Source organism: Sodiomyces alcalophilus (genome assembly GCF_042370955.1).
Source record: "Sodiomyces alcalophilus JCM 7366 unplaced genomic scaffold ACRALscaffold_6, whole genome shotgun sequence".
Taxonomy (NCBI): domain Eukaryota; kingdom Fungi; phylum Ascomycota; class Sordariomycetes; order Glomerellales; family Plectosphaerellaceae; genus Sodiomyces; species Sodiomyces alcalophilus.
Window position 1 is genome coordinate 805,319 of NW_027263537.1, and position 27,081 is coordinate 832,399.

A 27,081-nucleotide genomic window follows, 5' to 3' on the forward strand; every position below is an offset into this window, starting at 1 on the left:
TTCGACTCGTACACACGAGTGAGGGCATACACAAGTAGAAAATCCGGATATATGTCTGAGTTGAGTCTCCAGGTTCAGTCCGTTTAGAGGGCAAGGCCTTGGCTGGTTAATAACCGCATGGCCTTACTATCTGTAGCAAAATTCATCAGACCCGATGGTTTGGGCCAACCGACTTTGACGTACGGTACGAGCCGCAATGTCGACGATGTGGGAAAGTACGCATTCGCTGTCAGGCCACCCCGAGTCAGCATGGAATAGAGATCGGTACCTGGCTTGGGGGGTAGGTCTGCGTCATGACGTACACGGTATACAGGTCTCCCCGTTTAGGTGCTGCTCAGTATAGGTACTATGGGATCCGACAACGCCATGTGTCTGCCCAGCTGGGCATAGGTAATAGGGTACTTGGTTGATCCACCATACACGTACCGTACAACGTACATTACTACAGAGTACATACAACACACACGTGCGAATATGTAGAGACAATGGCACCTGTTCCTGGCCTCCTTAAGGTTGACCTTCCTGATCTGGCAGCTTGGCTGGTTGTGGAGTCCCCACAGTGCCGTGCCCAAGTGGGACTGTGGGCGATTGGCAGGAACGGTTTTCTCACGAGTCGCGAGCAAACAAGACAAAACTTTTCCACCATCCCCTCCCCTTCATCTGTCGGCACTCCTTACGGGTCAACCCACCAATATATCACCTTGACCAGCCTTGGAACCACGCAAAGAAGAATCACAACCATCAATTGACTCTCAAGACATGGGAGACTGAGGTCAGCACGATTCTGTATCAACCTCCTTCCACCCATGGTCCACCAATGCCTCCCACTACACTAGAAACCCACCTCAAGCTCTACCGACGATCCTCCCGACGGGTTCCACCCTATCGGCAACGTCCTAGCACAGCATTCTCAACATCGAGCTTCCTAAATGAGAACCAAGGCCGCGCCGCGTTGCTCGGCCGATACCAGCAGATGGACTCGAAGACGGCGAGGGGCTGCGGGTCTCCCCAGTGCCCTCTAGGCATCGCCTTCCTTCCCCCTTTTGCTTCCCCGCCACCATGACATTCCTGTCGGGTGATCTGCTGCCCGTATGATTCATGTGGCACGACAAATCGCAGACTTCGCATGAGCTCATCATGCAGAGGCTACGAACAGCGAGGGGGCTCCACCTCACCGACTCGGTCGTCGTCGCGTGCCTGCAGTTCTACCATGAGACCTACCTGGCCAAAAATAGATTGGCAGGGCGAGAAAACGCCGTGGACCTCGGGGTTCCACCGCCGTCTCAGGTAGCATAAGACGCTGATCTTTGCTTGAGCTGCTCTGTTCCTCTGCCTCTGCGTTCCTCTCCTCCCCTCCTTACCCTTACCTCACCCCCTTTCCACCATTATTTCCTCTTATTTCTCGCGGCGTAGTAGGATAGGACCCACGATTCCTACTCAACTCTCCCATCCACCCAGTTGAGACATCGGGTGACAGAATTGACACGGGACGACCATGAAGGCCCTCATTCTCATCTCTTCCCTCGCCCTGCCCCTCCTGGGCGAGGCCTGTCTCCTTCCTGAGGAGTTGCTGGATCCAGTACCCGCTCCTCACACGCTTCTCCCCCGCCAGTCCGGCAACACAGGCATTGGCGTCGGAAAGGGTGACCGCTTCGAGGGCGGCTCCGTTGTGCCCCGCGGCGCTGGTACCCAGGAGCACGGCACAGACATGGGCCTACTCCTCAACGTGAAGGAGATTCACAGCGCCGTCAAGGCCCTCGTCAATGAGTACGACATTGAGCATTTCGAGGCCCCTGATAAGACCTACGAGGGCAACTCCATCTTTGGCGCGCGCGCCGGTGGCACCCCCAACTGCACCTCCAGCTACCACGTGTATTTCAACGCCGCCATCCACGCCCGTGAGCGCGGTTCGGCTGACAATATCGTTTATTTCATGGCCGACCTGCTCTACGCCAACAAGCACAACACCGGTTTGCGGTATGGAGGCCGTACCTACAGCAACTGCGACGTGCGTCGCGCGCTGGCCACCGGCATCGTCTTCACCCCGCTCGCAAATCCGGACGGCGTCGCCTGGGACCAGGAGACCAACACGTGCTGGCGCAAGAACAGAAACGCCACCAGCGCCATCGAAGGCAACCCTGCCTCGGTCGGTGTCGACGTGAACAGGAATTTCGATTTTCTCTACGACTATCTGGACAAGTTCCACCCGGACGTCGGCCCGAACCTCGCCTCCAAGGACCCGGCCGCCCAGACTTTCCAGGGCCTCTCCGCCTTCTCCGAGGCCGAGGCCCGCGCCGTCAAGTGGGTCATGGATACCCACCCGTCGCTCGGCTGGTTCATGGACATCCACAGCTACACTGGCGTGCTCCTCTACTCCTGGGGCAGCGACGAGAACCAGATCCGCAAGCCCTACATGAACTTTATGAACAGCACCTACGACAAGGTCCGGGGCCTGCTGCCCGACGACCCCGACGCCGGCGACGTCTACGGCGAGTATATCCCCTCGCGCGACTGGGCCGACAAGACGTACGCCGCCGAGCGTTCCACCATGGCCATGCACGCCGCCACCGGCCGTTACTACGATGCCTACCCCGCCGCCCTCCTCTATCCCACCTCCGGCGCCAGCGATGACTATGCGTATGCACGTCACTTTGTCGACCCCAGCCTCTCCAAGATTCACGGCTACTGTCTCGAGTTTGGCTTTGGCAATAGTCAGGTGCCCAATTGCCCCTTTTACCCCACTCCGGAGCAGTACCACCAGCACCTCCTCGAGACGAACTCGGGTTTTATGGAGTTCCTCCTGGCCGCTTCTGAGATTGGCCTGGGCCCTGAGGCCACTTGTTAGAGCGGTTCGACATGGGAAAATCGAAGGTGGACGGGCCAGAGCATGCGCTGTATACAACCGAGTCCCGAGTTGACCGGGAGGAAGAAGCGACGTTGAAATCTAATACACAAATTTCATCGAACATGGTAGCCTTTTCGCCCAATCCTGCAAATCCATGGGTGGGACGCAGTCGTGGTGTTGAACATGGGATTGATACCGGTCAAGCACCGGGGCCGAATGGCGAATGCGCTGAATCAGTGGTTTGCGGATGGAGCGAAAGGCTGCGACTATCGACTGTGATTGGATTCATTTGACAGTTATCGAATTGATCCCAGGCACAGGCATACTAGACGGAGGTACTAGAGGGCATAGCGTCTGGAAAACGTCGTCCGATGAGACTTTAGACCACCATCCGCAACTTACTAGACCCGGTGATCCAAGTCCGTCAGGGGTTTTAAAGAAAAAGACCCCGCCGAATTAAACCCAGCTTGCATAAATCCATGGGAATCATCTCCAGCTCAAACTACGCCTACCCTCTCTAGCAAAGTTGCGACAGTCGCAGAACACAAGTCGTTGCAGAATCCACCGACCGTACCGACACCCCCCAATACCCAAACCCCCAAACACCGGTAACCGCAACCATGTCAAACAACCTCAAAGACAAAGTCATCGTCGTGACAGGAGCCGGAGGCGGAATGGGCCTCGCGACGTGCAAAATGCTCGCCGCACGAGGGGCCAAGGTATCCATGTCCGGACTCCGCGAGGCGCCCCTGCAGGAACTCGCAGCCGAGATCGAGGCGGCGGGCGGCCAGGCGATGGCGCAGCGCGTGGACGTGCGGGACGACGGGCAAGTCAACGACTGGATCGCGAAGACGGTGGCGCGGTTCGGCAAGCTCGACGGCGCGGTCAACCTAGCGGGCGCGATCCCGCAGACCTTCTTCGCCGACACGGTGGAAAAGCACGGCAACGACACGTGGGAGTTTATCGTGCAGACAAACCTTACCGGCACCATGTACTGCATGCGCGCGCAGCTGCAGAATATGAACGACAACGGGAGCATCATTACCTGCGGCAGCACGGCGAGCGTCATGGGCGAGCCGGGGTGCTCGGCTTATGTGGCGGCCAAGCATGGGGTTGTGGGTTTGACCAAGTCGGCGGCGAAGGAGGTTGGTCCGACGAGGAATATTCGGGTGAATTGCATTGCGCCGTGAGTTTTGTCCCCGTCGTCTCGTTCTCCTTTTTCTTTTCTTCGTACATTTGAGTATAATGAGAATATGAGCTAACGGCCTGGAACAGCGGCATGATTGATACGGCCATGTACCAAAAGGTGAAGGAGGCGAATGGCGGCGAGCACGTGCCGTTCAAGCAGCTGATCAAGCGAGAGGGAAGACCGGACGAGGTGGCATCGCTCGTCTGCTGGCTCCTGTGCGACGAGTCAAGGTACATCACGGGCACAGTACAGTTGATCGATGGAGGATGGACTGCTTGAAAGCCGTTCACTATATGTCTAAAATATAACTATACTATAATCTATTATCTAAGCCTGCCACGTCTACTGCCTACCCCTTCTTCTGAGCCTTGGCCTCTTCGTGCATGTCGCTCCGAGTCTGGACGATATCCGAAATCGCCATGCCCACCTCGGTCCCGAGCGTCTTGAACCCCTTGACGACGCCGTCCCGATCCCCCTTGCTCATCTCCTGGCTCATCTTGAACTTGCCCTCGAGCCGGTCAATCTTGATCTCGATGCCGACAATGTTCTTCTGCAGCAGCTCGATGTAGCGCGGGGGCGCGTCGGTGACTTTCCACGGCCCCGGGCGGTCGCCCTGGCCCGTGTAGTCCATGATGCGCGTCTCGGACTGGTGGGACAGGTCGCCGATCTGGGTGGCGAGGAACCTGCCCGTCTCGTCCGACTTGGAGTCAAAGTAGATCTTGGCCTTGCCGTAGACCTGCACGGCGGCGTAGTTCCAGGTCGGCACGACTTTGCCCGTGACGGGCTTGGTTTCGGTGTAGAACTTGGGCGTGACGTAGTGGTTGACGGGCGAGGTGAAGAGGACGAGGACTTCCTGCTCGAGCGTGTCGTCGCCGGTTGTCCGCTGCCCGGCTTCCGTCGAGCCGGTGATGGCCTCGATCATGGCCTTGCACTGCGGGTTTTGTCGCGCGAGGTGAGCCCTTAGTCGGCCGTAGGGGCCGTAGTCCTCCCCTTCCTTGCCGTCATCGTTTGTGTCCAGCACGAAGGGGATGTGGGTGGATTGGATGAGGGGGAAGGATCCGGAGGAGGACGAGATGGCGGTGGTGAAGATGCCGAGGGGGCTGTCGCGGATCAACTTCCACAAGGTGGGAATGTCCTTTTCGACGTGGTGGGATGGTAGATGCATGGTAGCTTCGGCGGATGTGACCGTGTGTACCGTGTGGTTGGGGGTCCGTTGACTTGGGAGTAGAGGAGTTCAGCAGACTGTGACCCTTCGAGTTGAAAGATGTATGAAATGCCCGTGGTGTTGTTGGAGGTTCGCGATGTCAACTTATAGGGGTGAGTTCAGGGGTATGTGATGAGTCGAAGTCCGTGAGTCAGCGCCATCTGAGTCAAGTGTCCTGCATACGCAGTCGCAGAAAGTCTTCGTAATATTAGAAATCAACATCCCGTCGTTGGTTGGTGTTCGACAGAAAGGGGACAACAATCCCGCGCGGCAAGGAGTAAACCAATAAAACCGATAAAGTCTATGTCCGTACAGTGGCGAGACAGAACTGTCGAGCAAATATGCTTACAACTCCACGCCAATAGGCAGAAGTAGGGACGTACATTTGCTCGACATTTGTGTCGACTCACTGTATATAGAGTCATTTGAGCGGTTGTTAAAACTTCAAGCTGGAGACTGTTTATCGGGTCCCACAATATAGCTTACATACATACACGTGACCTGATACGGTAGTGTATGTAAACGTGACTGTGCTAATGGGGCAGTAATAGGTGGATATTTTGTGCTGTTCCTTATGGGTTTCCCGAAAATCTAGCGCCGATTCTAACCGTTATCATCGACCGCAAATCCGTCGTCTCAGTCGTGTCAAATACAACGTCCAACGTACCTATGGGCAACTTCCCCTGGCGTGTATAATGCACCAGTGGAACTGAGTAGCCAATTCCGTCAAGGGTGGAATCATGTAATGAGGAGGCCATCCTGTCGGCGGTCGAGGACTCGAGGCGTCGAGCAACCGTGCAGGTTTAAATGAACTTGATGACTAAGACGAAATTGGCCGACGATGGTCGAGAGGCATTCGACGATATTGGGGTACGGTGTGCGTTTCTAGCGACAATGCCGCGGTCCGGTCCCTGAAATGACGAAGATATGACCATACCCGCCACATTTGAGACGCCTCGTTTCGTGGAATGGACTGAATAGCGCCCTCTCCGCATGAACCACATGGCGGTACATCGCGATCGAGTTTGTTTTCGTATAAGCGCTAACGAACAAGTGTCGCCTCGCAGCACGTGCCTCGCGTATCAGCAGCAGCGGATTGGATCACAAAGGGTCGCCCTCGACTTCGTGGCCACATCAGCGGTGTCTCAATCTGGGCATGACTTGTTGGGACATGTTGGCAGTTGCACTGGAGTTTAGATCGTAACAGGGAACTTCAGGAACTTGAAGGTAGGTTACTGGCAGGTGCGACAGCAGGATGTGTCTTGATGTGTCGAAAATTAGGTCACCGTGAATTGTAGGGTTGCGGCTGTGACAACTCGACTTTCAAGTCGGGACAGAAAGTGAAGGAGATCGATGCTTGCTTGATAACCGCCGGTGTCACAACACAGGCAATAGGGTAATTATCAGTAAAGAATGGAGGCCGCTACCAATATCAGCTTGGGGGTAAGCAACGAGCCTCCGAATAGCAGATGGATATCCATAAGTACGAATACCTAGCTGTAAGAGGAAAACTTGTAGTAAGGATCTGCAGGCGCAGCTTCTACACAATCGACCAAATTTGACCGATCTATTCCATCGTCAATCGGTTACGTCTTACAAACGCCGTATCCGACACTTCCTTTGCAAATCGATCAGTGAACATGGAGCTAAGATTTACCGACAATCACAACCATACATCCCACCTCCGTGCCCCCGGATGCGTCTCCCCCACACCCCCCACCTCCGCATGGTACTGTTAGGTACCACGCTTCTCCAAAAACCCCACACGCTTTTCCCCCGCAGACATCTCCGCCAGTGGCATTGTCGGCAATTGTCAGTCCATGACGAAAAAAACACTGGCTAGTATCTATAGACCTACGTGATATGAATGCTGGCTTTGGATCTATTTGATAGTTTAATTCTGGCAACTCCCTCCCCCGGATTTTTCTTTTCTATGAGCAGGCTCTTTGGTCCCAATACTTTCTTTCTTCACTCCATTCAGTGTTTCGTCAGTTCAGCCACTCTGTCTCGTTCACGATGAAGATCACCTACATCGTAGCACTCGGTGGGCTTGTTGCCTTGGTTGTTCGTCTGTTGATGATTGGGAGACGACCCAAGAACCTTCCTCCAGGGCCCCCGACTTTACCCATCATTGGAAACATTCATCAGGTGCGCTCTACTCATACCACTTTGGCTCTGATGTCTATCTGTGTTTGATGGTTCAAGTCGCTAACACAAAAATCATGAAAATAGTTGGCCAGCAGGGATAGCCATCTCCAATTTGAAAAGTGGGCACGCGAATATGGACCGGTTTACAGTCTCATTCTCGGCACCAAGACTCTGATTGTGCTCTCGAGCGACAAGGCAGTCAAAGACTTGCTGGACAAGCGAAGCGGCAAATACTCTCACAGACAAGATCTGTACATCAGCCAGACGCTAGGCAGCGGCGGTCTCCGAGTACTCATGATGGTTGGTTTATCCCGGAATTCTACATTTGAGTAAACATGGAAACTAACTTTGGACCAGGAATACAGCCCACGCTGGCGTGCAGTACGTGCCAACAAAGATCTATGATCTACCGCAACCCCTTTTTCTGTGTTACAGAACGACTAACAGCAAACCCCAGGCCCGGAAGTTGATCCACAGACTCCTCAACATCTCGGCCGCCAAGTCCTACGTGCCCTACCAGATGCTCGAGAATAAGCAGATGCTCTACGAAATCCTTGTGGAGCCGGACCAGTTTTTGTACCACATTCGGCGGTACTCGAATGCCCTGACCACGACCATGGTCTTTGGATGGCGGACCCCTACCTACGAGGACGACAAGATGAAGCAGCTGTTTGACGGCTTCTCCGAATTTGCCGAACTGAACCAGACAGTCACGGCATCGCTCCTCGACTTCTTCCCCGTGTTGCGGTATTTGCCGGACTTCCTCCTCCCCGTGCGCAAGATCGCCAAGGACCTCCACGAGAAGGAAAAGGCGCTGTACCTCAGTCACTGGCTGAAGGTCAAGGAGGAAATCAAGAACGGCACGGCCAAGCCTTGCTTCTGCGAGGAGATGGCCGCCGCGCAAAAGGTCGAGGGCTTCGACGACGACCAGGCCGCATACATCTCCGGCACCCTGCTGGAGGCCGGATCCGACACGACGTCGAGCACGCTATACGCCTTCGTCCAGGCCATGCTTCTCTACCCCGATATCCAGCAAAAGGCCTACGAGGAAATCGAGCGCGTGGTCGGCCACGACCGCATGCCCACCATGGAGGACGAGGAGGGCCTGCAGTACGTCCGCGCCTGCATGAAGGAGACGCTCCGCTGGATGCCGACCACGATCCTGGGCGCCGTGCCCCACGCAGTCACCCAGGACGACATGTACGAGGGCTACCTGATCCCCAAGAACGCCGGCGTCATGAACAACGTCTGGGCCATCCACATGGACCCCAACCGCCACCCGGACCCGCGCCGGTTCGACCCGGAGCGGTACATCGACGACCGCCAGAGCCTGGGCGACGCGGCGGCCAACCCGGACCCAACCAAGCGCGACCAGTTTACCTTCGGCGCGGGACGCCGTATCTGCCCCGGTATCCACGTGGCCGAGCGGAGTCTCTTCCTCGGCATCTCGAGGATCCTGTGGGCGTTCAAGATTGAGCCCGCCGTGGGAGAGGACGGCAAGCCCATCCTCCCGGACCCGGACAAGCTGACGCAGGGGTTCGTGTGCATGCCGGAGGAGTTCCCTGCCAAGATTACACCGAGGTCGGAGGACAAGGCGAACGCGGTGGTGCGGGAGTGGAAGGAGGCGGAGAAGGAGTGCCTGGATCCAGTGACGAAGCAGTGGCGCACTTCGCCTGTGCCGTCTAGGGTTAATGGGAAAGCGTAGGAATGAAAAACTGTACGATATCGTTGTATTTGGAGTTGGATGACTAGGCATTACAAACACATTGTTTCAATTGACAACGAATTCTCTCAACTATTCTTTTTCTTTTGGGGAGAAGTGGTATCATCTACTGCCTCCATGCCGCATAAGAACTTGAAAAGTATCGAATTACTAACATTTTGGCCTAGCAGGCCAGCGAGCTACGCGGTGACCAATTGAAGCATTGGATGGAAGAATAAAAAGACAAAAAAGGGGGAAAAAAAAAAGAAAAGGAAAGAACATACAACACCGGGTATTCGCTGGTCGTCACCGACCCAACTACTAATCCGGCCCTCACTGGCTTATCTATGGGAGAGCGGACGGGATCCCGAGCTTTCCAGTGGGTATGGTCGTATGTGATAGCATTACTGTTAGGAAGCATTTATAAGGGCTGTGCGATATATACACGGGAATTGAAATAAATACAAAACATAAAAACATATAACACCGGGCCGCCTGATATAGTGAGACTCGCGACCTTATAATTCTGAAGACGAGCCAACTCTGAAGTGTCGAATCCACCACCGTATATACCTCTTAAGTGTAAAGGTGCGGAGTATATAAGGTAGGTGGATCCATTAATTAAGCAATATGAAGAAGCCTGTTCGTTGAGTGTATCGCGTGGAATCACTCGGTACACTTCTACGAGTTCTTATTTCCTGGTGTAAGACGAGTCATGAGCAATTGGAAATCCCAGCCCAGTTCGGTAGATGTGTGATGTTTGCATCTGCCGATCCCCACGAGTACCACTATTTGTAAGCGGCCTGTCTACTATTTGCAAGCGTCCCAAACCTAATTAGGAAGGTTACGCGAGCCCGCGCAGTAGTCTGTATACGCCACGATCTTGGCTGCAGATATCCTGTATAGATATATACCTAGGTATATCACGATAAGGTTTTCTCTCCTTAGCTTATTACGAATATCCGTTACTGTAAATTCACTGCTTATTTTGACCCCCTTGTATAAAGCTTTAGTTAAGAAGAATACACGCTATCGTGATGGAAAAAGTGGTGGTAAAAGCAGGTAGTGGAAAAAGAGGTGGAAAAAGAGGTAGGAAACGAGGTAGGAAAAGTAGGTGGAAAAATTTTTAATATAGTGGGTGATTGATTATCTAAAGCTTATTTATATAATAATAAGGCCTTATCTGTGTTCCTTATCTGTGTGAAATAATAAGACCTTATCTATATAAAATAATAAGCCCTTATCTATATAATAATATATGAAAATTTTTCACCTCTTTTTCTACCTATAAGCGGCTGGTCACGAGTTATTTATAGAGTAAGGCCGAATAATTAAATTATCTAAAGCTAAGGAGAAAAGAAGGAAAGGGGAAAACTCTATAGGTGCCTATAACCTAAATATAATATCGCGGCGACCCACTAGGAGTATACTATAATTAGTCGGAAGATCCGGTACTCTACCGGATTATCTCCACGGGGTTAGCCCGTAATATTACCCCCCTCCCCCCTCGGTAAGTCGTTAATCTTCGGTATAGGTTCGCGGAGCGTTATTATTTAATCGAATAACGCCTCTTTATTAATTATATAACGACCCTTAGTGGCTTTTTAATCCCGAATAACCTCTCTATTCGTTAAAAAGCGCTCGAGGTAGGCCTTTATAGTTATACGATTAATTAACGTGTTATATACGGCTATTATTATTATTTATAAACGGGTTATAGGATTATTCCTTTTATATAAGGAACTAATAGGCGTACCTTCCCTAACCGTGTAACTCGTTTATTAATAATACTAACTTTACCGTTACCTCCGTTATCTTATTTTTTCTTCTCTTCTTTAATAATATCCTTTACTACTAGCAGTACGTTTTTTATCGCCCACCACCCTTTTATACACCGTTTTATCGTTCTAACCCCTTATCTCTCTCTCTAGAAGATATTTAAGTTTTTAGGATTATCTCCGGCCCCTAAGGTACGTTTCCTGTTCTTCCTAAGAGCTTCGCGCGACGTTTACTAACTTATATATATAATATAGGGGGCTAATAATAATAATAATAATAATACCGGCAAGAAGGCACCTACTCCCGCCCCGGCTAATAAGGAGATCACTTCTCCTGCCTCGGCTATAGACCGCCGCGCCTAGCCAGCCCGAGCCGCTAAGGCTAAGGGTAAGCGTTCCGTGGGCGAAGCTTCTATAGTGGTTAAAAGCCCCGCGAAGCGCGCTTATAAAATAAAATATCCTCCTAAAGGGACCCGTTCGGTCTTCTGCTACTCTTACGTAAAGGCTATTACGAATAGCCAGGATAAGCGGCGCTACCACGACTAATCAGGACCTAAAGCGAGGATACCCGATCCTAAGTACTATAATTATTTAAAGGGCGGTTATAAGTGCGTTCCTCCTTTACCTAGGATAACTAGTCTATCGGTAGCACTCCTAGAGGCGGCGAAGGTAGTTAATAACGACCCCTTCTATAGCCCTAAGGCGATAAAGGCGCTTATAACGGCTTATTCGGCCTTTTAGAAGGTATCCGGGGTTTCGAAAAAGACCTTTAGTATTTTATAGGAGGATAAGCCTATCTTAACGCCTATCGACTCGGGTACTAGTAAGCCTCGCTTATCGGTATAAGCCACCGCCTCCCCCCCCGCGGGGACTCCTATATCGTGGCAGGTAAACCTATACTTATCGCGGCGCCTCCTACTATCGTTATACCCGTTCTTAGTATAACGATTACCTTTACGGGGGTAAAAGGCCTATACCGGCTTAACCGGTTTTTATAAGTGGTTAAGAATATTATAGGGGTTATTCGTATTAAGGTAAAGGATATCGAGTCCTTTAAGGGAAAGAAGAAGGATAGGCAGGCCGAGGTTATAGCGTTTATATTATCTCCTATTATCGCTAAAAGCGTTAATAGTCGCGAGGACGCTTATAATAACGTTAATCTCGATACCTAAACCTAATAACTAGGGGCGGGGCTTATCCGCCCCGACTTAATTAACGTGGACGGCTTTACCGTTATCCTAACCTTTACTTAACCCTTACTACCTTTCCTATAACTCTTTTTTTTCTTATACCGTTCGCGTAGTCCGTTATTAACTTTAATCAGGCTATACTTCTCTTCGTAATAGTCTAGGGCGGTTAATTCTTATAGGGACTTTATCGGTTCCTAAGATATCTAGGCGTATCCTTCCTACTTTACTAACGCCTCTCTCCTTACGCCTTTGCCTACCCTCCTATTCTTAGCGTATAAGATTTCCTCCACCGTCTATTCATCTTTTTCAAGGCCATTATAAATTAGTCCAGGTTAGGGGTTATATAGAATTTAACTAGGAAGCGGGTCTTTACTTATATATTATAGGAGGTTTATATAAAACCTCGGGTATACGTTTAAAGGCATATCTAGTTCTATAACGTATAGGTTAATAACCTTAGTAACCCTATACTTCTAGTATAGCTAGCTTAATTTACGTGACGGTCTATTAAGTAAGTAATCGCGAAGAGTAAAGAGATAATTAAGACAAGAGTACTTAGTGGTCAGGATATAATCGCATGTAAGTTAAGTAGGGGGTGCTAGAGTTAGATTAATCGCTGGCCTCCTTATCCTAAGGGCGGCTATCTATCTCTTTTATATACGCTATCTAGGTCCGGACTAGCTCGGGATCCTATTAGCCGTAATAACTACCGTCCCGTGACTCGTATAATAACCCGACTTATACCCTAAGTCGGCCCGCGATATAACCACCTACTAGTCAGGCTCCTAACCGGACGCTCTAACGTCTTCCGTGACTCGTCCGCTAGCCTAGACCTGTATCGTGACTCATGGCTACTCGGCACCGGGGGAACCGGCAGTCCGGCACCTAATAGGGCGCCCCCTCTCCGTGGCTTCCGTCCCGGAAGCCTAATACTATCCCGTTATCCTCCTTTATTCTCCTTTATCCTCCGATTAACTAATAGTCCCTTTATAATCCTAGCCTATTTATCGCGTCTCCTAATTACCTTTTCCGGAATATCGTTCTTTATAATAATCCGTTCTTTATAATAGTCCTATTCTAGTTACGATATAGTCTTTCGCGGATCGCTTTATTATCCTAATTATATCCTAAGTCCTTTTAGCGAGGCTAGCCTACGATTACCTTTATTATAATATCAGGGTGGTCGTTCCTTCCTTTTATAGGGTTACCTTTATTATTCCTTCCGTATAAGTGGAATAAAAGATTAGTCCTACCTAACCTTATAGATATCCTATTCTGTTTTTCCTATAATCCTATTCTTATTATTTTCCTCTTTTTACCCTATTCTAATTAACTTTATTAGATTAGATTACTAGCTTTATAAGTAATCCCGCGCTACCCCGCGATAAAGTTAAGACTAGTTAACGATAGCTTTATATAATTTATTCCTCCGCCTATCCTGCTATATGTCTTATTACTAACCCCGATCTTATTTTAGTCCTAGTCTTATTCTCTTATTATAGCTATCTCTATCTCGTATTATTATAAGTTCCCCCCTTATCGTTTAACGCGTAGTTAGAATATAAGCTAACCGCTATCTTAGTATTATCCGACTATTATAGCTCCTAAAAGCAATAAAAAGCGCGCCGCCACTAATAATAATAGTGTAGCTAGGACTCCTAGTAAACGTTAAAAGAAGTCCGCCGCCGCTAATACCCCGGCCGCTAATACTAATATACCGCCTACCGCTAGACTTATCGATATAGGCGAAGGCGAGGGCCTTCGTGCTTTATACTTACGGTACGCCGGCTACCTAGCCGACTTAGATCTAAAGGAGGGGGGCACTATCTTATATAAGTCGTGCCGATATAGCGCTAGTACGTATCCTATTATTAGCCTGTATTTAACTCCTTACTTACTTACCTTCTTAGAGAAATCGGTAAAATATTATTATTACTAGGTTAACGGTAATCGTTTATGCCTCGATATAGGCTTATACTCCCTCTATTATAGACCACTCTATAGTCCGTTCCTTACTAATAGTTATTTAGTTACCGATAACGGGTAAGGCCGCCGCTAAAGTCTTATAGGATATTCTAGACGCCGCTAAAACGCGACCTAGCGGGTTTAATTAAGCCCGTTTTATAAGTATACCTTATTCTATATTTAACTATATACTAACGGCCCTAATAGGAAGCTACGCTCTAGGCTTAGTAAATTTTAAAGGTTAGTATCGGTAAGTATAAGGCTAAGACTACCCGTGGATCCGGTAAGGGCGTACGGGCTAAGCGGCGCGACGACGAAGAGATTACTGCCGCTAAATAAGATACCCTTAAGCGGGTTATAGCCTTATTAAAGGAGATATCGGCCTCCTTAAAGGCCTAGAAAGAGATCCCGGATCTTTTAAAAAAGTTCCTAGGGGTTTAGGGCGGTGTTACCGCCACGGGGTCGGTTACCGGTCCTATTATAGATAGTAACGCCGGGGTAATACTCCCTAACCTAGACACTAGTAACGGTGTTTATAGCACGCCCACCCCGGGACTATTATCTGCCTAGAAGAAGGGTAAGGCTAAGAAAAAGGCCACCCCTATTTTAGTTAAGGATAACACCACGACTAATAACGACGATAAAGATAAGGGCGGAGATACCCCCTCGCCCACTACTCCTCCTCCTCCTCCTCCCCCTACCGCTAATATAATAGCGCAGGAACTCGACGATAACCTATAGCTAAGTCTTACTAGCCTTACTGCTAACTAATTTCCTCCTTTTTTTTTTTTTTTTTTTTTTAATAAAAAATCCTTTCAAGGCACTCCGTGTATCCTTAATCCACTATTATCTCGTCCCGATCTAGTCCCTGCTATACCGTAGTCGTCGCTAGAACGTATATAAAATATCTATCGATTAGCCCTGCTAGTATATTCCTTATAGGTTCCTAGGTATTATCTTTATAGCCCTAGCCTGCCTACTTAATAAGATATTCGCGCCGTTTACTTTAGTAGCGATAAGTAATAATAGCTTCTACTTCGTATTCGTCTTCTTATAGTTCTATCACGACCTCCTATAGAGCCGGTAGCTAGCCGTCGCGTGACTTCTATAGTTCGAGTAGGGAGATAGGGAAAATATTATAAATCTTTATACCGGTAGGCAGCTCGAGCCTATACGCTAGTCCGTGGCTGCCCACTATTCCTATAATCTTATAGGGTCCGATATACTTATCGCTTAGTTTATAGGATGGCCGATATTACTTTAGGTTCTTTGTGGAGAGTAGGATATAGTCTCCGACTCGAAACTACTATATTATCCGTCCGCGGTTATAATAACGTTTATATATCGCTTAAGCTTTTTGAATTAATTTAGCCAGGGTCTTACGATTAGCCATAAGCTAAGTAGCATATCGGTCCGCCTCTACGGAGCGGATCTCTTTAGCTCGGGGTAACTTTACTTTATCGGGCCCCCTCGGGTTATAGCCTATCAGAGCCTTTACGGGGCTCCTCTTAGTAGCCGAATACTATACTATATTATACGTGAACTTAGCGAGTCCTAACTTATCTACCTAGTCGTCCTGCTATAATATATAATAGGTATAAAGGTAGTGTTCTAGGTTCTAATTCTGTTATTCCGTTTACCCGTCCGTCTATAGGTGCTACGCGGTAGATAGGCGGCGATTAGTGCCGAGGTGCCGATAAAGCGCTATCTAGAAGCGATTAGTAAAAAGGGCTCCTTTATCCGATACGATACCGTCTAGGAGGCCGAACCTATAGAAGATATATATCTATAATATATCCGCTAGGCCGGGCGCTATTAGGCCACTGCTTATAGGGATATAGATTAAGTATTTAGTTAGGCGATAGACCACCACCAGGATAGCGTCCTTTTTACGACCGGCCCCTATCACGGGCGGCAGGCCGGTAATAAAATTAATCGAAATCTCCGAAAAGGGATATTCGGGAACAGGAAGACTTATTAAATTACCGTATAGCTTATACTACCTAGGCTTAGTACGCTAGTATACTAAGCAGCTAGGGATAAACTCCCGAATATCCTTTAATAGGTGGTTCTAGAGGTAATAACTAGAGATCCGACGGACGGTCCTTTTAACCCCGTGGTGCCTAGCAGTTAGGCTATTATAGAAAACTTATAGAACCTTTCGGCGTAGACTATAATAGTTAGGAATAAAAATCTTCCCTCGGAAACATAAAACTCCTTACTTATCTTAGGACTAGGGGCTAGGCCTCCGTTAGTTATCAGTGGCTTTACGCTAATTTATATAAAACGGGTCTTCGGCCTATACCTTAATAATTTCTTCGTATAACGTGGGCGAGTCAGGATTAGTGACCGCTCCTAGGGTAATTAATCCTAGGATAAACTTTCTTAAAAACTCTTCCGCGGCCTTAGCTTAATCGGAGGTAACTTTTAACTTATTAGGGGCATACTATAGCTTCCGCGAGAGGCTATCGGCGGGGTTTAATAACCCGAGCCGGTACTTAATTTCGAAATCATAGGCAGTAATTTCTTTAAGCCAGCGCGCGTGCTAAGCCTTTAACTTCGGCTTATCTATTAAATATCGATAATTTAGGTGGTCGGTTAGGACTAACACGGGAGTCTGGCTATAAGTAATATAGTGCCTTTAGGTACGGAACGACTTAATAATCGCTATTAATTTAGAATTAGGCGTGCTATAGTTTAGTTCGGGTCCACGTAGCTTCCGGGATATAAAAGCGATAGGGCGCTATATTCTATCTTCGAGCTAGCTAATAACTACGCTAATCGTAAACGCTAACGTATCGGGCTTAATACGTATTAGTAACTTAGGGTTAAAGTGCCGGAGAATAGGTGCCTCTATAAATAACCTCTTTATCTCGGCGAACGCTGCCTTTACCTCTAGACTAAAAGCAATAATCCCGGGGTTCCCCCCCTTAGTTAGGTCTATTAACGGCGCGGCCACCTTCGAGTAATTCTTAATAAATCTCCTATAGAATCCGGTAAACCCGGTAAAAACTTAAATCTTCTTAATAGTGTTAGGCTCTTCCTAGTCGCGGATAGCTTCGACACGCAGGGGATCTATATAGACTTTATCGGGACTGTATATAAACCCGAGGAACTTAACCTCGCGGATCTTAAATTTATACTTCTCGGGGTTAGTATAAAGGGACTATTCGCGTAGTTATTATAGGACCTGCTTTATATATACCCGGTGCTTATCTAGGTTCTGACTATAAATCAGGATATTATCGAGGTATACTATATAGATAGTATCCACGAGGCTAGATAGGGCCTAATTAATATAGCGTTAGAAACTTATAGGGGTATTAGTAAGCCCGAACGGTATTACTAGGTATTCGAAGTATCCGTATTTTATACGGAAAGCCGTCTTCTATTCGTTACCTGCCCGGATACGGAGCCGGTGGTAGGTATCTTTTAGGTTAAGCTTAGTATAGTAGTTAGCGGCAGATAGCCTATCTAAGATCTTGTGAATCAGGGAAAGGGGGGTACGGTCCTTAACCGTTACCTTATTAAGCCCGCGATGGTCGATATACAGGCAAAGCTTACCGCCTTTCTTTAGAATAAACAGAATAGGGGCTCCCGCCGGACTACTAGATAGCCTAATCCAGCCCTTAATAAGAGCGTCCTTAATATATTACCGGAGTGCTTTAAGCTTTTATATCGCGAGGGGGTAAATTAGCCCGAATAATAGTATTTTCCCCTCTTCTATATTAATAGCGTGGTCCTAATATTAGTAGGCGGGTAGCCGGCCCGCTTCCTTAGTATTAAATACGTTAGCAAAGTCCTTATATTAGTTAGGTAAGGAGAAAGGGGTAGCGGAGGAATCTTTATCCGGGGGTTCTTTATCCGAGGGGTCGTGCTCCCCTTAATCCGGGTCTTATTATAGGCTTATCTAGCCTAAATAAAGGGAGGCCTCCTCTAGTAGCTTTAGTATTAATACCTACTACGCGTCGCCTCTCGCTTATTTTATCTGCCGCTATAATATAACTAGCTCTAGGTCACCGCGTATAATAGGGTAAGTCTACGTCTTCTAAACCTAGTCGATATTAGGATTAACTTAAGTTAACTAGGGTAAGCCTAGGATGATTTTAGGTCCAGACTAATCGAGGTCTATAACGTGGAACTCGTCTTATTAAATCTTTATACGGCCCTAATAGTCTTTTATCTTAATAATTCTTAATACCATTCCGTAAGTGTTTATCGTTATACCCTTAAATAGCTATCCTACCTTTAATCGGGGTCCTATAACGACCTAGTCTAGGCCGACTAGGGACCGATCCACTATATTACCGTCGGCGCCGCTATCTAAGCGCGCCGGGATAATAACCTAACCCCCGCTATTACGGAGACTAACACAGGCCTCCACGGGTTTTATAGGGGCCTTTCCCTCCTTAGGCGGGGAAGGTTCCTATCGTTCCTTAACTATAACACGGCCTAATATTAAACGCGTGCTAGCCACGGGCTATTTATTCGGATTCTGTCTTAGGGCCTATCGCTTAACGCGAGGGTTATTATAAGTGCTCGCGTAGTGGCCCTGTTGCTAGTAGTTAAAATAGGTAATATTCTTAATAGGTGGATAAGTAAAGGGGGAGTAAGTATTAGATTCGCCGCGTCCCGATACTAGGTTAGGAGGGCCTTAGGGTTACGCTATAGCCTAGGACTAGCTAGTAGGGGGTCCCGCTTATCCCTAGCGGTTATTTTAGTCGTGATTATTATACTGGTATCGCTAGCTATACCGTGGTTAATACCTGCCCCCGAAACGACTCTTTAAGGGTTACGTTAGGGCTTCGGCCTTTTAGTATAGGGGTATAAGCTCTCCGTATATATATAGGACTCCCTGCGTAATAATATAGTCGCGGGTCGCTAGGTGGACTCTAGTTAGGACTATCTAAATACGCTAAAACTCGGGTAGTTCCTCCGGTAGCTTAGATTCCAGGGTCTCCTATTTACGGATAAATTATTAAAAGGTTTTATTGGGTTTCTAAGAGGACTCCTACTCGGATATAATCTAAATAGTAACCTCTTATAGACGGGTATCTTAGTCGTCGACCTATTAACCGAGCCAGGCTTCTAAAGCCGGCCATAAGACCCGCGCTAATTTACTATTATACTTATAGCGGACCTTATTCTGCCACCGTTCCTTAAGATAATAGGGTAAGTAGGAGATAATAAAGTAGTTCTTAGTAGCGTTAGTCGGGAAGCTATAAGGGTCGATTACGAAGCGCTCCTTTATCTCCTAGATAAAGGTCCGATACTTAGCCTAAGATATCCCGTCCTACTTTAGGAGAGGGTAGTTAACCTTAGCCTAATTAGTCTATATTCCGGGGCCTCTTATATACTAGTTAATAGGGACCGGGACCGCCTCTCCGCTAGCGAAACGTTTAATAGCACCGCTAATTAGGTGCTAGTTATTATTAAGTTAGTTTAAAGTCTAAGCTTCGAGCTTAAATAATTATTCGAGTTTTCGCTTTTTTTTTAGTTTTTCTATATAACGTAGGCGTTCTTCTAGTTACTTATATATTAGCTAATCTCCCGGGACTCGATTATAAGGGGGCCGGGGTTTAGGGTTCCGGTTATAAGGGGGCCGAAAAGGGAGCGGCTTATAGAATATAGAGGCCGAAGAGATTAAGGGGGCTGGTATTAAGTGTATAGTTATCGGGCGCTCTTCCTTAGGTGGTCCGTTATAGGCCTGGACGGGTTTAGGGTTCTGTTAGATATCGGATATACTATGCTTAGACGATAGGTTCGGCTCCTGTTACTAGCCCGAAGGTACCTTAGTGGTGGGTGCGGGTGGACTAGTGTCCGGATAGACTTATTCGAGTTACTCGGTGGTGTTAAATACCTATTCGTTAATAGGGTTAGATATCTTATCTTAACTTCTTAACGGTCCTCGCGCCCTTAGAGGGTTAGAGCGATTAATATATTAAGTGGGTAATCGCGAAGAGTAAAGAGATAATTAAGACGAGAGTACTTAGTAGTTAGGACGTGATCGTATATAAGTTAAGTAGGGGGTGCTAGAGTTAGATTAATCGCTGGCCTCCTTATCCTAAGGGCAGCTATCTATCTCTTTTATATACGCTATCTAGGTCCGGACTAGCTCGGGATCCTATTAGCCGTAATAACTGCTATCCCGTGACTCGTATAATAACCCGACTCGTGCCCTAAGTCGGCCCGCGATATAACCACCTATTAGTCAGGCTCCTGACCGGACGCTCCGACGTCTTCCGTGACTCGTCCGCTAGCCTAGACCTATATCGTGACTCGTGGCTACTCGGCACCGGGGGAACCGGCAGTCCGGCACCTGACACGGTCTTAGGGTAAAGTAGTTCGCGAGTAAGAGCTATATAAGGTTGCCTTTATAAAGGCGTTTAGCGGGGATACGGCGCTTATTCGCCGACTCTTCCTATTATAGCTATATAGCCGCTATTAAGGCTTAGGCGAACTCTATAGCTTCTTAAAGACGGCGAAGCAGGTTATAGGCTATAAACTCCTAAGTATCGCTGCTTAATTCCTTATAGATCTAGATCGGGTCGATATAGTATCCGTGTTTAAGGAAGAACGGGCTTATCTTAGTAATAAAGCTCTCTTAGTTATTTAACGCTAGTTAGGCGGCGGGTAATAACCGGTCCTAATTATCTTATATATAGTAAATAAAGGCTTGGAGGTACGCCTATACTTCTTAGTTTACTTATTCGGTGGCTTTATCGGTCTAAGGGTAATATATAATACTTAATTATTATTCGATTTTAGCTAATTTATAAAAGTATCGCTAAAAGCGACTCGTCTAGTTAGAACCTCTATTATTTACGATTAAGCGAGGTATACCGTGGAACCGAAAATAATAGTATAGGAACTATTCGGTATAAGCTTCCGCCTTTATAAAGTCTATCGCTTTAAGGGTAATAGCCTTTATAAGTTAATCGGTTATAACCTATAAGTATCTACACTTCTTCTCCTTAATAGGGGGCAGATCCGTTATAAAGTCTATTAACAGGTCGCTCCTTATTTATTCGGGAATCGGGAGTGGTTTTAAGAGTCCTTATTAAGTATTCCGCCACGTATAGCTTTAGTTATAAACGTTATAGTTATATATAAACCTGTATACATCTTGGTTTATTCCTGGCTAGAAGAAGCGTCTCGCTATAAGGGTAATTATATTATCTCGCCCCGGGTAACCTCTAATCGTAGAGTCGTGTATAGATTAGATTACTCGTGTTCGTAACGTGCTCCCTTCTTAGGCTCCTAGTACCTATAGGCGATCTCGGAATATTAGTAGTCCTTATAAGGTGATCCCGTATTCGGTAATCTAGGCTCGGAGACCTAATAAGGGGGAAAACTATTAATCGCCTTTAGATACGGCTTATATAGCTTAGCGATACTAGTTATCTTCTTTTACTATAGCGTCCTATAGCCGTTATAATTCGTTATTAGCTTCGAATACTTATAGGTATTCGCGAAGGAGGCGGATCTTTAGGGGAATTAAGGTCTCGGGGATTAACTATATATATCGCGCCTATTCCCGTTTATCGGAGAAGTCCTTCGGTTTATCTTATTCTCTTCGCGAGAGAGTATCGGCGGTATAGTTATCGGCACCCTTATAGTATTCTAGTATAAAGTTAAACTAGGCGAGCTCGCCGGCCTATTAGCTTTACCTCTTATTAAGTATCTTCTTTATTATAAAGTATTCTAGGGCCTTATAGTTAGATAGGATCGTAAAGCGACTATAACTTAGGAGCTCTGCTTTTTAATATATTACGTAACTTATAATCGCTAATATCTCCTTATCGTGGATAGGGTAGTTATACTCGGCTCCTATAAGTCGCCTTAAGTAATAGGCGACTATATAACGACATCCTTATTCGTCTTCTTAAACTAATACACCTCCTAGGATAAATCCTAAGTAATCGGTTTTTATAAAGGTCTTATTACTTAAAACCTATTATCGTAGGATCGGTTCCTCCTAGAACCTCTTTTTAACCTCTTTAAAGGCCGCTTATTCGTTAGGACCCTAGGAGAATACTCGATCCTTCTTTATTAGTCTTATTAGGGTGGATATAATATAGGCGAAGTTCTTTATAAATATACGGTAGTAGTTTATAAAGCCTAGGAAGCTTCGGACTCCCTTTACCGAGGTCGGGGCTTCCTACTCTCGGATCGCCTTTAGTTTATCGGGGTCGTATAAAACGCCCTGGCCGGCGGTGACTATAAACCCTAAGTACTTTACGGTCTTTATACTAAACTCGTACTTTACTAGGTTAAGCGTTAATCCTATATCGCTTAGCGATTATAGTACCAGGTTAACCTTCTTCTTATAATCGCGGAGGGACCCGCTTAAGTAAATCAGGATATCGTTAATATATATAGTAATAAAGTCGTTAAGGTAGCGTTATAACGTCTTATTAATATATCGTTAAAAGGACGCGGGGGCGCTACTAAGTCTAAAAGGGTATACTAACTATTTAAATAAGCTAAATCGAGTTCGGAACGCTATCTTCGCTTTATAGCTAGCGGCTATTCGGATCTTATAGAATATAGTAACTATATCGAGCTTTATAAACCACTTAGCTTACTCTAGGTTTCGGAGTGTCTCTATAATTAGTAGGAGAGGATAACGGTCTCTCTGGGTAATCGTATTTAAGGCACGGTAATCGTAATAGAATCGTAACCCTCCTCCTAGCTTCTTTATAAATAGAACTAGAGCTTTAGCGGCGGAGCTGCTAGCTTATATAAACCCCTTATTAATAAGGTCGGTAAGGGTCTTCCGTAAGACTAAGAGTTCCTCTCTGGATATATTATAAAGAGGGCCCTAGGGTAATTCTAGCTCCTTACCGTTAAGCCCTTATATAAGGCTTACTTCGTGGTTAACCCTAGGTTAATAAGGGGGAAGGCGGTTTACTTATAAGTTAGAGAATAGGTCCGGAAATCGTTATAATATCTCTTTTAGGATATACTTCCGGGGGTCGACTAGGGACTTACTTCGGAGGGCCTTATCGATATCCTTAATACTAATAGTATAAAGCGCGAGTTCCTTTTTACTAAACCGTTATCTCCTTTATAATCGCTATATAATACCGGCGAATACCGACCCGGTTACTACCTAAGCTCTATAGATAGCTTTAATATTATTAGGTTCTTCCTTACCTTAGAGTCGGATATCTATCCGGGCCACTCCGTGGTAAAGGCGACGTCTTTTCGCGTAATAAGTAATATCGTTATATTCTATTTATAGTTTCCCTAGGAATATATTATAATCTAATCCTAGTATTATATAGGCGAATAGTCGTTATATATATCCACTAATCTCGAGATTATATATAGCGATACCGGAACTCCTCGTGGACCCTATAGTATCGGAGAACCCCGAGAAGGGTCTTCTAGTCCTATTAACTAATAGGAGGCGGAGGGACTTTATAAAACGTTCACTTATAGCTATATAATAGTTATATCTAGTATCTATAAGAGCGGTAACTAACTTTTTATTAATCCGCGTTTATATAAGAGCTAAATAACTACTACGCGATTATAATATAAACTCTTTCTAATCCCTTTATTCCTCTATAATAGGCTCTAATACCTGTTTTTATACTAAAGCTATTCTTTTTCCGAGTCTTTATCGTTATCCGTGACTCCCGTATAGATCGTCTTATTATCCGAGGCTACTAAGACCTTCGCTACGCGGTTCTCTTTATAATCCTTAGCGTCTTTTTTCTTTAAACGGTATTTTTTAGCGAGGTATCCTTTCTTTCTATAGTTATAGCACTCTCTTATCTTTTTCTTCTTAGTCTATATTCGATTAACTCCTCCTATCTTTATATCGCTATCGTGATTATAAGTATAACTATTATTATTACTATTACGTAGCGCTTAGCCGAACCATGGCCTTATAATAAGGGCTTTAAGTCTTTAAGCGATGCTTTATACTTTAGTTACCTAAGCGTGGTAGTTATTCGGTAGTTTCGCGGTAATAAGGGTAGCGCGGAGGCGACTACTAAGAGCTTCCTTTAGGAATATAATCTTTATAGTATTATCCTATTAACCTCCCCCGGCGATAGTAAGCTATTATTCGAAACCAGGTATAAAGCTTCCGAATACTTAGTCTTTACGCTAGCGTAACGTTCTTAGGGCGTTAGCCGCGCGGGGTTATTTATTAACGTCTTTATATATACGGTTAAGGTAATTAAGGAAGTCTTCGGGGTTATATTAACTATCGGTTCCGCCTACGGCCTAGAAAAAGGCGATAACGCGGCGGGGAGCTTTATCTAAGTAGGCGTTAATAAAATACTACTTCTCGCGAGCGTTCTGGAAGAGATATTAATTAAGTAGGAGCTTTTCGCGAATCTCGGATAACTAGCTCGTGTACTCGGAGCGTTTACTATTAAACTTCTAGGGTAATAAAAGCGCTTTAGTCCTAAGGTTCGGAATAGGCGTTATATTAGGCGTAGGCGTAGTAATAGGTGGCTAAGGGCCCTATATAGTCTTTTCTGATAGTATAGCGAGATAAGGCGTGGTTATACGTTATTGGTTTTATATCGCCTATAATAGCTAGTTAATAGCGTTCTGTTATTCTTAGATCTGGGTAGTTAAGGTTATAACTTAAGTCTATAAAGGGTTAATAATCTCCCTCCTCTACTCCGTAGCCTTAGGCGACTCGCCCACTAAGCGTGATAGAGCGCCGGGAGGTGGATCGAAGTAATAGTCTATCTCTATTAGCGTAGCGTATAGGTTTCGCTAAGCTTTAGATATATAAGCGGCTAGTCACGAGTTATTTATAGAGTAAGGCCGAATAATTAAATTATCTAAAGCTAAGGAGAAAAGAAGGAAAGGGGAAAACTCTATAGGTACCTACGACCTAAATATAATATCGCGGCGACCCACTAGGAATATACTATGATTAGTCGGAAGATCCGGTGCTCTACCGGATTATCTCCACGGGGTCAGCCCGTAACACCACCTCTTTTTCTATTACTTTTCCACCTCTTTTTTTACTACTTCTCTACCACTTTTTTACTACTTTTTCTACCTCTAGGATATAATATATTTTAGGGTACTTTAATATAATGGAAAATAGGTTAGAATAGCTACGATTTTATAGTCTTAGGCATTAAGTATAAGTCATAGTGATTGACGCCTGTCTTATACAAAACGTCTGTTATGATTATACGTACCGGTACGGGATATCTATAGCCAAGATCGTGGCGTATATAGACTACTGCGCGGGCTCGTGTAACCTTCCTAATTGGGTTTAGGACGCTTATAAATAGTAGACAGGCCGCTTATAAATAGTGGTACTCGATCTCCACACTATTATGTTTACCGGAGGGATACGGGGTGGAGTTTGGGGTTTGTCGGTAATTACCTGTGATTCTGAATGGCTTCGGGGTCGCTGGTTCGGTTCCTCTCGGACTTCCCCACCTCCTCCCCCGCACGCGGCACAGCTGCCCCACCAGTCCCCCACCATCACCCCGCCTTGAGCAGTCCGGTGTATTCCCGCCGGCGCCCGGTTTACTTGATTAGTACTCGGCCATGTTCAACAGCATGCACGTTAACAACAGAAATGTTTGTCGAAAAACCCCCTTCGTCTCCTCATCTGGCCGACCCCATCCCATCGGACCCATCGTGAAATCTGCAAGTTTGCAACCATGTCACGCACCACCACCGCCCTCGTCCTCACCGAGATCAACGGACCCTTTGAGCTCCGCGAAATTCAGCTCAATTCCATCAACCCCGACGAAGCTCTTGTTGAAATCCATGCCACGGGCATCTGCCACACCGATCTTTCCTGCGCCGATGGGACATTGCCAGGGGCTCCGGGGGCCGTACTCGGCCACGAAGGTGCCGGCGTCGTCCTCGAGGTAGGCTCCGCCGTCAGATCAGTCGCCAGCGGCGATAAAGTCCTCCTCTCCTTTTCACACTGCGAATCCTGCGGGCCCTGCGTCTCGGGACACCCGGCCTACTGCTACGACTTCAACTTGAGGAACTTTGGCGGCAAGCGACCCGACGGCACCAGCGCCGTGGTGAAGCAGGACGGCGAGACCCAGACGGCCGTATTCAGCCAGTTCTTCGGCCAGAGCTCGTTCGCCCGCCACGCGCTCGTGCACAAGTCGACCCTGGTCAAGGTGCCGCCCGAGACCAACCTGGCCCTGCTCGCCCCCCTGGGCTGCGGCATCCAGACGGGCGCCGGCGCGGTGATGAACACGCTGAACGTGCGGGAAGGGAGCGCGCTGGCCGTTTTCGGCGTGGGGTCCGTCGGCATGAGCGCCGTCCTCGCCGGGAAGATGAGGAGAGCGAAGACGATCATCGCGGTGGATCTCCAGCCCGCCAGGCTCGAGCTGGCGAAACGTCTCGGCGCAACACATACCATCCTGGGCTCGGGCGACGTCGTGGGGGAGATCCGGAAGATTTGCCCTCCGGTTGGCGTGGACTTTGCTGTCGACTGTACCGGTAACACGGCCGTGATCAAGACGATGATCGATGCGCTTGGCACGAAGGGGAGAGGTGCCACTGCCGGCGCGCCGGGATTCGGTGCTCACGTCAGTGTTGATGTGATGGAGCATCTTACCTATGGCAAGGAGTATGTTGGCTGCTGCGAAGGAGACAGCCTTCCTTCAAAGGTGAGTTGTGATCCGTTGTACCGAGGCGGTGCTTGTGTGGGTCATCTCCAGCTGATTCATGAACAGTTCATTCCCGAATTGATAGAAATGCATGCCAAGGGCCAATTGCCCCTGGAGGAACTGGTTACGTTTTATGATATCAAGGATTACGAAAAGGCTTTAGATGATAGCAAAACTGGAAAGGCACTGAAAGCTGTGCTGAAATGGGAGTGATGGGAGTAGATAGCGAAATGGTCCCTGAGATGCCGTACCTGCGGTTCTCTTAATCGAAGAAGCCTTTTGCGGATTTTGGGCCGGGGGGTTGTCGATAAGTCCATATTTCACGTGGCTGTCACTTGTCCCAATTTGACATATAGCGTTTGAACAGCGTAGTGAATTGATGTGGTTGAACGAACAAGATTGAGGGTTGTAGCTTCAATGTTGTAATCGAT

General features: G+C 47.2%; 5 protein-coding genes across 5 annotated transcripts; 4 read left to right on the forward strand and 1 right to left on the reverse strand.

The window, feature by feature from the left end:
• Nucleotides 1-1,495: 1,495 nt before the first annotated feature.
• ACRALDRAFT_2043213 (uncharacterized protein) lies at nucleotides 1,496-2,845 on the forward strand (the record flags this gene model as incomplete). Its single annotated transcript, XM_071021334.1, has 1 exon — nucleotides 1,496-2,845. One exon carries the CDS (start codon nucleotides 1,496-1,498, stop codon nucleotides 2,843-2,845), a length of 1,350 nt encoding a protein of 449 aa, XP_070873176.1.
• A 620-nt stretch (nucleotides 2,846-3,465) lies between these two features.
• On the forward strand, nucleotides 3,466-4,313 carry ACRALDRAFT_1070019 (uncharacterized protein; the record flags this gene model as incomplete). The annotated part of the gene is made up of 2 exons (XM_071017726.1): nucleotides 3,466-4,031; nucleotides 4,121-4,313. The coding sequence occupies 2 exons, from the start codon at nucleotides 3,466-3,468 to the stop codon at nucleotides 4,311-4,313; spliced, it is 759 nt and encodes a 252-aa protein (XP_070873177.1).
• A 70-nt stretch (nucleotides 4,314-4,383) lies between these two features.
• ACRALDRAFT_2108884 (uncharacterized protein) lies at nucleotides 4,384-5,199 on the reverse strand (the record flags this gene model as incomplete). Its single annotated transcript, XM_071023388.1, has 1 exon — nucleotides 4,384-5,199. The coding sequence occupies one exon, from the start codon at nucleotides 5,197-5,199 to the stop codon at nucleotides 4,384-4,386; it is 816 nt and encodes a 271-aa protein (XP_070873178.1).
• A 1,956-nt stretch (nucleotides 5,200-7,155) lies between these two features.
• ACRALDRAFT_1041870 (uncharacterized protein) lies at nucleotides 7,156-9,176 on the forward strand. Its single transcript, XM_071015234.1, has 4 exons — nucleotides 7,156-7,386; nucleotides 7,471-7,686; nucleotides 7,744-7,767; nucleotides 7,844-9,176. The coding sequence occupies exons 1-4, from the start codon at nucleotides 7,255-7,257 to the stop codon at nucleotides 9,089-9,091; spliced, it is 1,620 nt and encodes a 539-aa protein (XP_070873179.1). The 5' UTR covers nucleotides 7,156-7,254; the 3' UTR covers nucleotides 9,092-9,176.
• Nucleotides 9,177-25,618: 16,442 nt separating this feature from the next.
• ACRALDRAFT_1076010 (uncharacterized protein) lies at nucleotides 25,619-27,038 on the forward strand. The gene is made up of 2 exons (XM_071018459.1): nucleotides 25,619-26,650; nucleotides 26,717-27,038. Exons 1-2 carry the CDS (start codon nucleotides 25,679-25,681, stop codon nucleotides 26,861-26,863), a joined length of 1,119 nt encoding a protein of 372 aa, XP_070873180.1. The 5' UTR covers nucleotides 25,619-25,678; the 3' UTR covers nucleotides 26,864-27,038.
• The last annotated feature ends 43 nt before the right edge of the window (nucleotides 27,039-27,081 follow it).